The following is a 15,364-nucleotide window of genomic DNA, read 5'->3' as shown; positions in this document are numbered from 1 at the left end:
TGTGTTATTTTAGTGTTCCCTTATTTTTTTTGAGCAGTGTATATAGAGAGATGTTAATATATATATATATATAGAGAGAGAGAGGTTGAGAAATATATAGAGAGAGAGGTTGATATATATATGTAGAGAAGTTGATATATATATATATATATATATATATAATATCAACCTCTCTCTCTCTATGAAGCGAGGGCCAGCCAACGAGAGCATACAGGTTGCAGTGGTGGGTAATATATGGGGCTTTGGTGACAAAACGGATGGCACTGCAATAGACTGCATCCAGTTTTGTAAATTACATCGCCAATGACATCGCCAAAGTCAAGGATCGGTAGGATAGACAGTTTTACGAGGGTATGTTTGGCAGCATGAGTGTAGGATGCTTTGTTGTGAAATAGGAAGCCAATTCTAGATTTAATTTTGGATTGGAGATGTTTAATGTGAGCCTGGAAGGAGAGTTTACAGTCTAACCAGACACCTAGGTATATGTAGTTGTCCACATATTGTCCACAAAGTCAGAACTGTCCAGAGTAGTGATGCTGGAGGTGCGGGCGGCAATCGGTTGAAGAGCATGCATTTAGTTTTACTTGCATTTAAGAGCAGTTGGAGGCCAGGGAATGAGAGTTGTATGGCATTGAAGCTTGTCTGGAGGGTTGTTAACACAGTGTCCAAAGAGGGGCCAGAAGTATACAGAATGGTGTCGTCTGCGTAGAGGTGGATCAGAGAATCACCAGCAGCAAGAGAAAAGAGTCGGCCCGAGAATTTAACCATGTAGCACCCCCATAGAGCATGCCAGAGGTCCAGACAACGGACAACAGGCCCTCTGATTTGACACACTGAACTCTGTCTAGGAAGTAGTTGGTGAACCAGGCGAGGCAGTCATTTGAGAAACCAAGGCTGTTGAGTCTGCCAATAAGAATGCGGTGATTGACAGAGTCGAATGCCTTGGCCAGGTCGATGAAGACGGCTGCACAGTATTGTCTTTTATCGATGGCGGTTAGGATATCGTTTAGGACCTTGAGCGTGGCTGAGGTTCAGCCATGACCAGTTAGGAGACCAGATTGCATAGCGGAGAAGGTACGGTGGGACTCGAAATGGTCGGTGATCTGTTTGTTAACTTGGCTTACGAAGACTGTAGGTCATGGGAGAATGTAGGTCATGCAAAATAATGTTATCAGGTATTTGCTGAATGATCCCCCTAGTAACCATATAGGGGTAAAGGAGATCTGGGAGGGAGGGGGCTTGTAGCCAGGTGGAAATGGCCAGCCGTAGAAAAATGCTTATTGAAATTCTCAATTATCATGGATTTATAGGTGGTGACAGTGAGGGGAACCAAGAGAGAGAACGATGAGGGTCTTTTTGAGAGGAAGACAGCAACGCGTTTGATTTTTGAAACTTTAGGGTAGGGAGAGAGGAAGAGAGAGAGAAAGAGGGAGAGGGAGAGAAATGATCAGGAACAAGAAAAGGATACACAGAATGAGAGAGTGAAAGATAGGAAGCGAGAGAGAGGGAGGGAGGGAAAAGAGAGTGAAAAAGCTTGAGTCTGCAGAATGAGTCTTTTTAGTACGTCTCTTTTGGGCTGTGGGAATTGAAAGTACAGGATCTTTTTAAGACCATCCTACTGTGGTGCGGAATCCCATATCTAAGCCTCACACAGGGCTCCATGTATAGCGCTGTCCTTGAGATGACCTTGCTTTAGGGTTTTATCTGTTAGGCTATACCGTCAGGGTCCAGTTTTTCAAAAGTGATCTGATCGGGTTTCGGTAATCGGATAGGATGAAATGCATAGAAATATGTCAATAGAACGGGCGTCCCAATTCAAGTCAATGGTACGTCCTTTCAATTCATTATATCTCTATGCATTTAATTCTATCCGATTTCTGAAATCTGATCAAAACTACATTCATTGCTTTTCTTTCTCTGCTCATATGAAAATGATCATGAACCCAAGATGTAGTTTGTTGTTTAAAAATATGTTATACACTGTGTCTGTCTTTGCTATGATGATTATTGTTAATCTTCTCTTTCGATCAACCACCATCCTTCACCTATTTATTCATGTTAATGTTTAGCTTACAGCCAGTTAGTGAAATGGATATGCTAAGCCTACAACTGTCTGTATTGTGTAACAAACGCTCTTGTCAGTAGACTGCCACAATCACTGTTCCCATCTTGGGTTTAGGCTACACATGAATTTGGATGTCCCGCTAAAGAACTTTTCAAAAGGAAGGTACCTGCCTGTACACTGCTCATGATTCAGAAGACGAGAATGATAGTGTCACTCTGTTCTGTGTTATACACCCTTTGGAGTATGTCCACTGTGTGTAGGCACCCCTTATTCATGTGTGAGCCGTTTTCACACAGTGTACAATGCCCTCAATAAGTGTTGTTGGGTGTATCGCATCTTTCCCACTCTCCTCGCCCTCTGTCCCTTTCCCTCTCTCTCTCCTCACAAATGAGGCCACTGCCTGGCTGTGAGCAGTGGAGCATCCAGGGCACGACTCGTGGGAGCTCAGTCAGTCAGTCACCCCCCCTTTCTCTTTCCTTCTTTCTTTAACTCCCTCCCTCCCAGCTGTGTCACAGATCCACAGGCCTGATGGAATATCAATTACACATTTGGGCCTTTCTCTCTCTCTCCGCAGCCTAAATATTCTAGTGTTTTTGATCAGCAGAGGCTCTCAGAAAGATTATTATTGATGAGAATGAGGATGAGAAATACAGCTGTCCTGATTCACCACCCTTCTAATCACCTTTAAATATACAGTTTGTCATTTTAAAGGAGAAGTGCACCCCAAAATCTGAGTTTGTCTAATGTTTATACACCTATAAGTTAACTATAGTGGACCATACTGGAGCCAAACTTTCATTCTTATTGCCATGTTATTAGATGGTGACAAGCTCTCCCATTCATTTGGCGATTAAGGCCTATATATGGCCTATATATTTTTGTTGTAATGCATGTCAAGATCTACCTGTCTGAAACTCCGAACCTGACCACTCACTTACTATGGCCTTCTAATCATCCATAGCTTCCAGTTGGCTCATTCAAATGATCTCCACTCCCCTGCAACTCTTCCCCCGATTGTTGCTGTTTATGACATGGTACATACTCTCAGTTAACGGACATGATAAAATAAGTGCATCTTAATAAGTGCACGTGGGGTGGAATGTGTGTCCTAAATTTGATCAGGTTATGTAATGGCTACACAAAAAGACTCTATTCAGTAACATCAGGCTTTAAAATGCAAATGCAAAGGCATATCAGGGAAGGATACAGTTTACATAGAGGAGACCCTGAGTAAGGAATTGTGTTTTGTTAGAGATTGGTTCTGACAACAAATTGTTGCTACATTTAGGAAAAACTGAATCGATTTTGTTTGGAACAAAACGTAGATTGCTAAGGGCTCACAAGATGAAGATAAACTGTGCAGGCAAGGAGATTGAATCTAAACGAATTGTAACTTATATTGGTGTGTCCATAGATCAATCCCTTTCTGAAGACCTGATTGCTGCTAAAATTCTTTCAAAAAGGCGAACAAATTGACATTTTTATATCGTAACACTAGACATTTTAACATCAAGTTAAGAAACTGCTTGTCTCAATCTTGATTCAGTGTCATGTTGTTTATGCCTGCTCTTGATTATGCCTGTATAAAATACAGCTGGCAAACAAGCATGTCCTAATTGTCTTAATTACGGAACAGAAATTATATGCACCAAAAAATAACCATCATTACAGCTTCATAATACTAGCATCTGTAGTGATCTAATTGCATGGGTAATGCAATTCTTTTGAATGACTAGCGTCAATTAGCAAACTTTGATAATGCCAATTAGCAAACAACTTAGCTAACACCAATTAGCAAACTTAATTATAACCAATTAGCTAACTTAGCTAACAGCAGCAGGCTAACAGAATTTCACATTTCAAACTTCACTTCTCTTTCATATGAGGATGAGGGTTTGGTTTGAGGTCAAGGCCAAGATCTCAGTTGCATACTCCTCGAGCCCTCTCTCCTCATCTCCTTCTCAAATGCCATCGGATGAGAAAGCCAGAGGTCCCGCCCCTCTGACCTTCTCCTCCAATAGGGTCTGAGGATTATTTTATTATTTTTTTCACCTAAATTTAACCAGGTAGGCTAGTTGAGAACAAGTTCTCATTTACAAATGCGACCTGGCCAAGATAAAGCATAGCAGTGTGAACAGACAACAACACAGAGTTACACATGGAGTGAACAATAAGTCAATAACACAGTAAAAAAAAGTCTATATACATTGTGTGCAAAAGGCATGAGGAGGTAGGCGAATAATTACAATTTAGCAGATTAACACTGGAGTGATAAATGGTCAGATGGGCATGTGCAGGTAGAGATACTGGTGTGCAAAAGAGCAGAAAAGTAAATAAATAAAAACAGTATGGGGATGAGGTAGGTAAATTGGGTGGGCTATTTACAGATGGACTATGTACAGCTGCAGCGATCGGTTAGCTGCTCAGATAGCAGATGTTTAAAGTTGGTGAGGGAAATAAAAGTCTCCAACTTCAGCTATTTTTGCAATTCGTTCCAGTCACAGGCAGCAGAGAACTGGAAGGAAAGGCTGCCAAATGAGGTGTTGGCTTTAGGGATGATCAGTGAGATACACCTGCTGGAGTGCGTGCTACGGGTGGGTGTATCGATCGTGACCAGTGTACTGAGATAAGGTGGAGCTTTACCTAGCATGGACTTGTAGATGACCTGGAGCCAGTGGGTCTGGCGACGAATATGTAGCGAGGGCCAGCCGACTAGAGCATACAGGTCGCAGTGGTGGGTGGTATAAGGTGAGTTTGGGTAAGGGTAAGTTTGGCGGCGTGAGTGAAGGAGGCTTTGTTGCAAAATAGAAAGCTGACTCTAGATTTGATTTTGGATTGGAGATGTTTAATATGAGTCTGGAAGGAGAGTTTACAGTCTAGCCAGACACCTAGGTACTTATAGATGTCCACATATTCTAGGTCGGAACCATCCAGGGTGGTGATGCTAGTCGGGCGTGCGGGTGCAGGCAGCGAACGGTTGAAAAGCATGCATTTGATTTTACTAGCGTTTAAGAGCAGTTGGAGGCCACAGAAGGAGTGTTGTATGGCATTGAAGCTCGTTTGGAGGTTAGATAGCACAGTGTCCAAGGAAGGGCCAGAAGTATACAGAATGGTCTGCGTAGAGGTGGATCAGGGAATCGCCCGCAGCAAGAGCAACATTGCAAGAGCAACATCATTGATACAGTGCCTTGCGAAAGTATTCGGCCCCCTTGAACTTTGCGACCTTTTGCCACATTTCAGGCTTCAAACATAAAGATATAAAACTGTATTTTTTTGTGAAGAATCAACAACAAGTGGGACACAATCATGAAGTGGAACGACATTTATTGGATATTTCAAACTTTTTTCACAAATCAAAAACTGAAAAATTGGGCGTGCAAAATTATTCAGCCCCTTTACTTTCAGTGCAGAAAACTCTCTCCAGAAGTTCAGTGAGGATCTCTGAATGATCCAATGTTGACCTAAATGACTAATGATGATAAATACAATCCACCTGTGTGTAATCAAGTCTTCGTATAAATGCACCTGCACTGTGATAGTCTCAGAGGTCCGTTAAAAGCGCAGAGAGCATCATGAAGAACAAGGAACACGCCAGGAAGGTCCGAGATACTGTTGTGAAGAAGTTTAAAGCCGGATTTGGATACAAAAAGATTTCCCAAGCTTTAAACATCCCAAGGAGCACTGTGCAAGCGATAATATTGAAATGGAAGGAGTATCAGACCACTGCAAATCTACCAAGACCTGGCCGTCCCTCTAAACTTTCAGCTCATACAAGGAGAAGACTGATCAGAGATGCAGCCAAGAGGCCCATGATCACTCTGGATGAACTGCAGAGATCTACAGCTGAGGTGGGAGACTATGTCCATAGGACAACAATCAGTCGTATATTGCACAAATCTGGCCTTTATGGAAGAGTGGCAAGAAAGCCATTTCTTAAAGATATCCATAAAAAGTGTTGTTTAAAGTTTGCCACAAGCCACCTGGGAGACACACCAAACATGTGGAAGAAGGTGCTCTGGTCAGATGAAACCAAAATTGAACTTTTTGGCAACAATGCAAAACGTTATGTTTGGCGTAAAAGCAACACCGCTGAACACACCATCCCCACTGTCAAACATGGTGGTGGCAGCATCATGGTTTGGGCCTGCTTTTCTTCAGAAGGGACAGGGAAGATGGTTAAAATTGATGGGAAGATGGATGGAACCAAATACAGGACCATTCTGGAAGAAAACCTGATGGAGTCTGCAAAAGACCTGAGACTGGGACGGAGATTTGTCTTCCAACAAGACAATGATCCAAAGCATAAAGCAAAATCTACAATGGAATGGTTCAAAAATAAACATATCCAGGTGTTAGAATGGCCAAGTCAAAGTTCAGACCTGAATCCAATCGAGAATCTGTGGAAAGAGCTGAAAACTGCTGTTCACAAATGCTCTCCATCCAACCTCACTGAGCTCGAGCTGTTTTGCAAGGAGGAATGGGAAAAACATTTCAGTCTATGGATGTGCAAAACTGATAGAGACATACCCCAAGCGACTTACAGCTGTAATCGCAGCAAAAGGTGGCGCGACAAAGTATTAACTTAAGGGGGCTGAATAATTTTACACGCCCAATTTTTCAGTTTTTGATTTGTTAAAAAAGTTTGAAATATCCAATAAATGTCGTTCCACTTCATGATTGTGTCCCACTTGTTGTTGATTCTTCACAAAAAAATACAGTTTTATATCTTTATGTTTGAAGCCTGAAATGTGGCAAAAGGTCGCAAAGTTCAAGGGGGCCGAATACTTTCGCAAGGCACTGTATATACAGAGAAAAGAGTCGGCCAGAGAATTGAACCCTGTGGTACCCCAATAGAGATATGTGGAGCAATGTCCCCTCCAAGCTGTGCGCGTGCGCAGATGAAATATCAGCCTGCACAGAGAAGCACGAGATTAAACTTTCTAGTTTTCCTCTTTAGTTAACACTATAAATTTTTACCTCTACTGTGGGAATTGTGATTGAATCAACTTTCAATGCAACATACCGAAACAATACCGAAACAAAAACAAACTATGCAAGAGATTTTCTTGTATGCAGAGCACATTGGAGTAAGATTCTATTGCATTGACAGGCATGACAGGCCGATAATCTACAGAGACCGGTGCACCATAACCAATTCAAGCTGCAGTATCCCTATATGCAAATAGACCATTGCCATATATGGATCTGTGCCATTCACTATGAACTGGACAATGTTTATAGCATGAGTGGTCTTGTTTTGAAATCAAAGTGAGAGCTGCATGCAGCCATGTTTGCACATTTGTTCATATTCTTTGCTAGTAAGTGAGTTATTAGCCCAGTTATAGCTAATTTCTAGTCAACAATGGAGGAGTGGTTGCTTCCTACAAGAGCACAAAACGTGTTCTTTTTTTTAGCCATCTTTGAAAAAGAAGTCAGGTAAAGAGCTTCTTTTCTGTCTTAAAGGGTCAGTGTTGTATTTTGTGACAGGCTTGAATAAGCTAAGTAGCCAATAGGCAGAGGGTAGCATAATTAGCCTGTTTCTCTGTAATAATTGTATAGGAATACTAATTAACTTTATTTTGTAAAGTAGTTTCTTGCATCAAACAACACAACATTTTCAGTCACCTCCTTGTCTGACGGACAAGTGGATAAACAGGTTAATGTCAATCACTACATGTTTTTTTTTTCAAAAGTCTCATGGAATGTAGGCCTAATTTGAACACCACACATTGGCTGCTGCTGTGGCGCTCTCACACTTGTCTGTTTTATGGTCCCAGATGGACACATGCTTTCCTCTCAGGATTAAAACATTTGGCTTTTGAAGTACAGCAGTGGTTATGTACGTTTTAACTTACAGACCTTTTACTTTTGTCCTCCTTTTGTGTCCTTTGCAAAATGTTATTTGCTTAGAGCTACTCTGCAAGGTCTCTTTACTGAAAAACAACATTTGTGCAAGAGTATAAGGTGAACAAATAGGAGAGACCCACTTATACAGGACAAAGCACTCACTTCCACAATACTTCACCACTGTAAGTACATAGTCATATAAAATCAATATGGCGAAAGAGAGAGAGAGAGAAAAATAGAGACATTTAAAGTCTAAAATGTGAGACTCAATGGGGTGTGATGAGATTACCACCACATGACCTCAGGCTCAACTTCTACACTTTGTAGATGAGGAACTGAATGTACTGAACATGCATATAGTTTCACCACACATTGTTAACCACTTTCATTAGCACGGTATGATAATAGATCAACATGATGGATGTGGTACAAAATTAACCGGTTGCCCTGCATGGCGTTGCATAGACCAGGGAACTCTTAAGTCCAGCCCTGGAGAGCTACTGGGTGTGCAAGCTTTTGTTTCAGCCCAACACTAACTCAATTAATTCACCTAATCATGGTCCACATCGAAGATCATGATTAATTGATTATTTGAAACCGGTGTGTTATGCTGGGCTGGAGTAAAAGCCTGCACACCCTGGATGAGATTTGGAGACCCCTGGAAAATACCTTGAATTGATAGAGGCCTGATACAGTGATACTGTGTGGAAGGATGCTATATGACAGGTATAATGTTTCCTTACATGTTCTAACACAAGGGGTAAGACAGTAGGAAAACAATAGGCTTTCAAGGAGAAGGATTGTGACATGTAACACTTCGATCATGCTATATCTTTATAGATAAGACACATCTCAAATCAAGGTTTATTTGTCACGTGCGCCGAATACAACAGGTGTAGACCTTACAGTGAAATGCTTACTTACAGGTTCTGCAAAAAAGGTATTAGGTGAACAATAGGTAAGTAAAGAAATAAAACAACAGTAAAAAGACAGAGCAATGCTATAGAAGTAGCGAGGCTACATACAGACACAGGTTAGTCAGGCTGATTGAGGTAGTATGTACATGTAGATATGGTTAAAGTGACTATGCATATATGATGAACAGAGAGTAGCAGTAGCATAAAAGAGGGGTGGGGGGGTGGGACACAATGCAGATAGCCCGGTTAGCCAATGTGCGGGAGCACTGGTTGGTCGGGCCAATTGAGGTAGTATGTACATGAATGTATAGTTAAAATGACTATGCATATATGATCAACAGAGAGTAGCAGCAGTGTAAAAAGAGGGGTTGGGGGGGGAACACAATGCAAATAGTCCGGGTAGCCATTTGATTACCGGTTCAGGAGTCTTATGGCTTGGGGGTAAAAACTTTTTGTCCTAGACTTGGCACTCTGGTACCGCTGGCCATGCGGCAGTAGAGATAACAGTCTATGAGTGGGGTGGCGGGGGTCTTTGACCATTTTTAGGGCCTTCCTCTGACACCACCTCTCATAATCTATGGAAGTAGTTATGTATTATGATACATTTTGTACTCATGCTTCTCATTACCTGAAGGACAACATCCATAAGAAGCATGATTCAAAAATATAATTAGATTATCCAGTAAAGTAACATTTGTCTGATACATTTCCAATGTCTATACAAATTAACTAAGACACACAAAACATATCTCCCTTTCTTGAAGACACATCTCCCAACCACATGCAAAAAAAATCCTCCCAAAAATCCCCAAAGTGCCCTTCAACTTAATTATCTTCATCCGCCTGTTGTTTCTTGCTGAAGTTTTATCCTCGTAATAGTCGGCAGATGGTGCATCTTAAACAACAGCACATCGCTTAAACAAAATACCATTGACTACTTTATCTTTTATAGACTTGTCTATAAGACTGAAGCTCTCGGTGGAGGAAGTCTCTGTGGTGGTGAAGTTATAAAGGAGGATTAGTCTCTTGAATTAGCAATGTGTTTTAAACAGAACTGGCAAGAGGATTTAGCCTAATAGCTAGATGTGTGAGGATAGATAAGGGATATGGGGGAGTGATGTTTTCGTTTGAGAAATGTCCCAGGCTACTTTGGCCCCCTGAAGGATTAGGAACGGAAAACAAAAAAAGCCCACACATGACGTTGTCTGAGTCAACAGAGCTGGGTCCTATTCATTAGGCACCAAATGGAAGAAAAGGGACTGAAATATGAAGGGACTACCCGGACTTGTCCAATAAGAAACAGTCTTTTTCATTTTCTGTAGCAAAATGTTTGGCAACATTAAACATTCAGAGGCCGTCTCAGGAGAAAGATTTGGATTTTTAACCTTTGATCTATAACCGTTATTTCCAGTGGTACGCCATCACCTGTTTGTAAACTTTGGGGGTGGCTTTTCTTCACTGGGAAGGAAAGTTACAGATTGTACAGATGTTAGAGTCATTTGTTTCATTGATTGCTTGATTGGTCGGTCACGTTTTTGAGTCACTTTTCAGGTGCATAAATACTCTTCTCTCTCTTTTCATTCCTTCTCTCTTCACTCAGCTGTCTTCACGGAGGTTCCTCATGACATCACAACGCAGAGCGGTCAGGACGTGGAGATGGCCTGTTCGTTCCGGGGGGCGGGCCCCTCCTACTCCCTGGAGATCCAGTGGTGGTACATGAAGAACCACAGAGACTGGCCAGAGAAACCTACTTGGACCACCAATCAGGTGAGCCGCTGAGAGAAATGTCATGGTCGCAGGGAGAATTTTATTTAAGGGAGAGTTTTATTGGCCCGGGGGTGACATCTGTGAGTTATTGAATCCGAGTAACTGTCTGTGATTCTGCTCGACATAGAGTAGCAGTGCTTGTGTTTGCTCAGGACTTGATTAGCACAATGAAACAATGTAGACCTAGCCACTAAGAGATTAGTAACTGTCAACCCTGGTTTGTCTGTTGAAAGGTTACAAATGAAGCCCTAAATCCTAATTTGAGATATGTTTGTCGGCATGTGTATAACCTCCTCCCTTACAGGTCAATGCATTATTCACTTGACTTATGTGCTTGTTTCTTAAAAGAGGAGCCCTGTATCTGATTATCATCATCATGCAAAAAACATTCATTAAGCCCACATAGACTTTGTTAACGCACTATTACCATACAAAGAGATAATGTACATGACTGTGGACAGAACTGAATTGACTGAATCCACATTAGCCTACAATACAGCAGGCAGAGGAAAACATTAGCTGCAGCCCTTGGCACAGGAAAGAATAGATAATTGCTGATTAGCATTTTTCTAGCACTGTGGGAGCAGGTTGACTTCTCTAACTTAGGGAAACTTAGAGCTCCTGCTGTGGTACTAGACACTATAATTGGCACAAAGGAAGAAATAGATTTTCCACATCTCTGTTCGATGCATAATGCATACCTATGCCCCAAAATAATTCCTTCCCCTCCCCAACTTTCACAGATATTTTATTCACTTGATGCCCCGAAATAGCTAGCTATCAGACACAACAGCAACCAAGATACAAGACTACCCAGTGACACAACAGCAACCAAGATACAAGACTACCCAGTGACACAACAGCAACCAAGATACAAGACTACCCAGTGACATAAAAACAACCAAGATACAAGACTACCCAGTGACACAACAGCAACCAAGATACAAGACTACCCAGTGACACAACAGCAACCAAGATACAAGACTACCCAGTGACATAAAAACAACCAAGATACAAGACTACCCAGTGACATAAAAACAACCAAGATACAAGACTACCCAGTGACATAAAAACAAACAAGATATAAGACTACCCAGTGACATAAAAACAACCAAGATATAAGACTACCCAGTGACATAAAAACAGCCAAGATATTAGGCTACCCAGTGACATAAAAACAACCAAGATATTAGGCTACCCAGTGACATAAAAACAACCAAGATATTAGGCTACCCAGTGACATAAAAACAACCAAGATATTAGGCTACCCAGTGACATAACAACCAAGATATTAGGCTACCCAGTGACATAACAACCAAGATATTAGGCTACCCAGTGACATAACAACCAAGATATTAGGCTACCCAATGACATAACAACCAAGATATTAGGCTACCCAGTGACATAACAACCAAGATATTAGGCTACCCAGTGACATAACAACCAAGATATTAGGCTACCCAGTGACATAACAACCAAGATATTAGGCTATCCAGTGACATAACAACCAAGATATTAGGCTACCCAGTGACATAATAACCAAATATTAGACTTCCCAGTGTGGATAGGAAATTGTTTATTTAATCACAGTACTAAAGATTATGAATTGCAGATGTGTGAATATGTACACAGTACTACATACCATTTTAGGTGGTGGACTGCAACACATTTTCATTTGTTGATGATCTGACGTGTAACATATTTGAAAGGGTCGACATATTTCAAGTGATATTTGATTCTTATCTACACTGATACTGTATGTCACTTGCTATTGTTATTTCAGCCATGTGCCTGACTTCTTTCCATCAATTCCTTATAGGTGGTTCCCATGGAGATGTCTAAAGATGCCGCCAAAATAAGTGTGAGTAGACACATCAGTGTACAGTACTGCACTGGAAACTAAATTGACTGTAAGCTAAACATGATTAACTCATTGTCAACGTACAAACTATTGATACCGAGGAATAGGATTAATATGCTTAAGATTTACAAATACATTATCTTCTGCCACAGGTGGTAAAAGTGGCCGGGAGCAACATCTCCCACAAGCTTCGTCTCTCCAACATCAAGCGGTCGGACGAGGGCACGTACGAGTGCCGTGTTATCGACTTCAGCGGCAGCGTGGCGCAACACCACCGCGTCCGGGCCTACCTGCAGGTGGAGGCTGAACGAAGCCTGGGCCACATCTCCGCAGACACCCTGCCTCAGGAGCCTCGGCACAGGGGACAGGGGAGCCAGGCGGACATACACCAAACAGAGGGCTGGGAACTGAAGAGGCGTTCGGCCGATGACAGCACCACGGACTGCACTGAGAGCTGTGTGCTCTAGAGGTTATTGTGTCCAGATGGGAAGAACAGGAGTGCATGTTCCCGATTTTCATAAGAAGGATGATTGTTTTAACACCCACAGAGAGGCCTGGACAAAAACAGGACTCTTTCTGCTTAATTTATATGTTAATTTCTGAATCGATTTGTTTGGCTTGTTTGTTTGTCTTACATTTATTTATGATTGTTTGGATTAGGATTGTCAGAGACCACCAGAGGGCATGATCGTACGTTATCTTGGTTCTCAATGTAATGTTATTTCTCGCTGCTTTCGTTAAAGCCCCAGTGCAATCAAAAACGTGTTTTCCTGTGTTTTATATATGTTTCCACACCATGAGGTTTGATTAATACTGTGAAATTGTCAAAATGATGATTGTGCCCTTTTAGTGTAATAGCTGTTTCGGTGGGAAGGAGTTTGGCCTGCCTTGTGACATCATAATGGACCAATAAGAAAGAGTTCCAGACCTCTCTGGCAGATAGTTTCCCCTCCCCACTCGGACCACTCCCAGACAGTCCTATCAACATTCTTGGTTTAGAAATTGCTCTTTGCTAAGAACCTATTTGTGTTTATTTTTTGCAGTTTCCAAATAAAATGATCACAATAAGGTACTTAATTGTTACCCAAAAATGATTTGACATTGAGATAAATATGTTTGTATTTGACCTTTAAATGCTTTGTACATGATTTCTGACTCTGGGATTGTGATGGGTGAAGATGAGGATATTGTTGGCTGGAGAGGAGATGGAGGTAAGGCCTGTGTCTCAAAAGTCTGAATTTCCTTCCTTCCCTTGTCTCCTTTCCTTCTTAAGCACTGATGTGAAATGTCTGGAAAGGGGCAAGGCAATATAGTAGGAACCAATCCAGATCTTTCCCTATCTGTAGTTATAAAGTAAAGGAGACAAGGAGAGAAAAACACAACCCATGATAGATTGATTGGATAGGGAGATTTTGCTCTCAATGATGTATACATTGAAATGCCTCGTTCCTCAGTGGTGTTTTATGGAAATGTATGCCAAAAAAAGCTACAGTATTTACATGCAAACTACACTTTTTATTTTATCAAGGTCCGTGAAAGTACTTTTGAGAGTTGTTTTTTGGTTTGTACTTACACCCTTTCGATAAAGCAAAATGGAACTATTTAAACCACTTCTAGAAAGTCTAATGGAAATCCAAACATACATGTATGCCTTCATTACTTGGAATAAATGGTATAATATTGTCTTCACACAATACACACACACACACACACTTTTCCTATCAACACCACACAATTTATTCAGTGCTAAGTAACCAAATGAATCATATGGCACATAGTGGGTTGGCTTTCTGGACCCAGATTAAGCCTGCACTTTCAATGGAAATTCTCCATTGAGAATGATTTTTAATCCTGGACTAGGCTTAATCTGTGTCAGAGAAACCTCCCCAGAGTATGTTAATCCTTGCTTTTTTGTCATTCTATTTCCAACTAGTGTAGCTCTTTTTTGTGCAATTATTTCATCAGTAGAGTTAAAATGACATTTAAGGTATGTTTTTTTCAACTCTTTTAATGTTTGTCTTCTTGACAGTGTTTGTTCTTCAATCTAAATGCTGCTGTTTGATATCTATTCTGTTAAATACATTAATTTGATGGGAAACCTTTGGTCTTTAGATAATTTATTTGATTGTTTCAGTTAAAGTACTGTTATGTCTGCGTGATCTCCTGTCAGAGAAAAAAAAGTAATTCACAGAAATCAAAACATTTGAACTTGATGGTTGATGAAACAGTTGATTCTCAATAGGCGGAGTGCGCTGTTTGAAATATGCGAAGGAAAGAGAGGTCTTAAATGCACAACAGGACCCTGGATGCTTGTATTATTCTTCATCTGCTTTGCTGTGATCAGGAATACACCAGCAAACACCTTTTGAAGCATCTGTCAGATATAGTTGTAAGGAGAATAGAAGCCGTAAGGAGAATAGAAGCTTCATTATTGCAGTGTTTTGAGATTTTAGGACAGACTATGTACCACCTGTTAGTATTTACAAGATAAACGGACAGGTACATATTTAACAAAACCCTGAATAATCCATGAATGATATATTAACTGTACAATCCTGAAAATTACATTTTAGACAATTAGCACCCACTCTTACCCAGAGCGACTTACAATTAGTGCATTCAAATATACGAGGTGTGGATCAATTGATTGTTTTTTTACGCTTCTCTTAAAAGTTGCTTTGGAGTACAATGAAGTTGTCACTGTACACTGACGGACAGAGTTCTATGTTTAAAAAAAAGTTAAACCATTCATTACATATCATTGGAAGGTAAGGTGACGGTTATATTCTCTGAACATTTAAAAGGAAAGATGGGAAGTGGAATGCAACATCATCAATGTTATGCTGCCATTGTGAAATATTTTAGGAAATATATGGAACTATTCCTGTCATATTTATTAATATATAT

At 40.9% G+C, this 15,364-nt stretch overlaps 1 protein-coding gene across 1 annotated transcript in view; it reads left to right on the top strand.

The window, feature by feature from the left end:
* The window catches only part of LOC139414442 (V-set and transmembrane domain-containing protein 2-like protein), a 37,657-nt gene extending 23,102 nt beyond the window's left edge, over positions 1 to 14,555 (top strand). The window contains exons 2-4 of the mRNA XM_071162357.1: positions 10,430 to 10,596; positions 12,416 to 12,457; positions 12,610 to 14,555. Coding sequence (XP_071018458.1) covers positions 10,430 to 10,596; positions 12,416 to 12,457; positions 12,610 to 12,924 — 524 coding nt within the window. The 3' untranslated portion in view covers positions 12,925 to 14,555. The remainder of the gene's footprint in view (positions 1 to 10,429; positions 10,597 to 12,415; positions 12,458 to 12,609) is intronic.
* Positions 14,556 to 15,364: the final 809 nt, after the last annotated feature.

This window comes from Oncorhynchus clarkii, chromosome 7 (assembly GCF_045791955.1).
Source record: "Oncorhynchus clarkii lewisi isolate Uvic-CL-2024 chromosome 7, UVic_Ocla_1.0, whole genome shotgun sequence".
NCBI lineage: Eukaryota > Metazoa > Chordata > Actinopteri > Salmoniformes > Salmonidae > Oncorhynchus > Oncorhynchus clarkii.
This window is presented reverse-complemented; position numbering and strand designations above follow the sequence as displayed.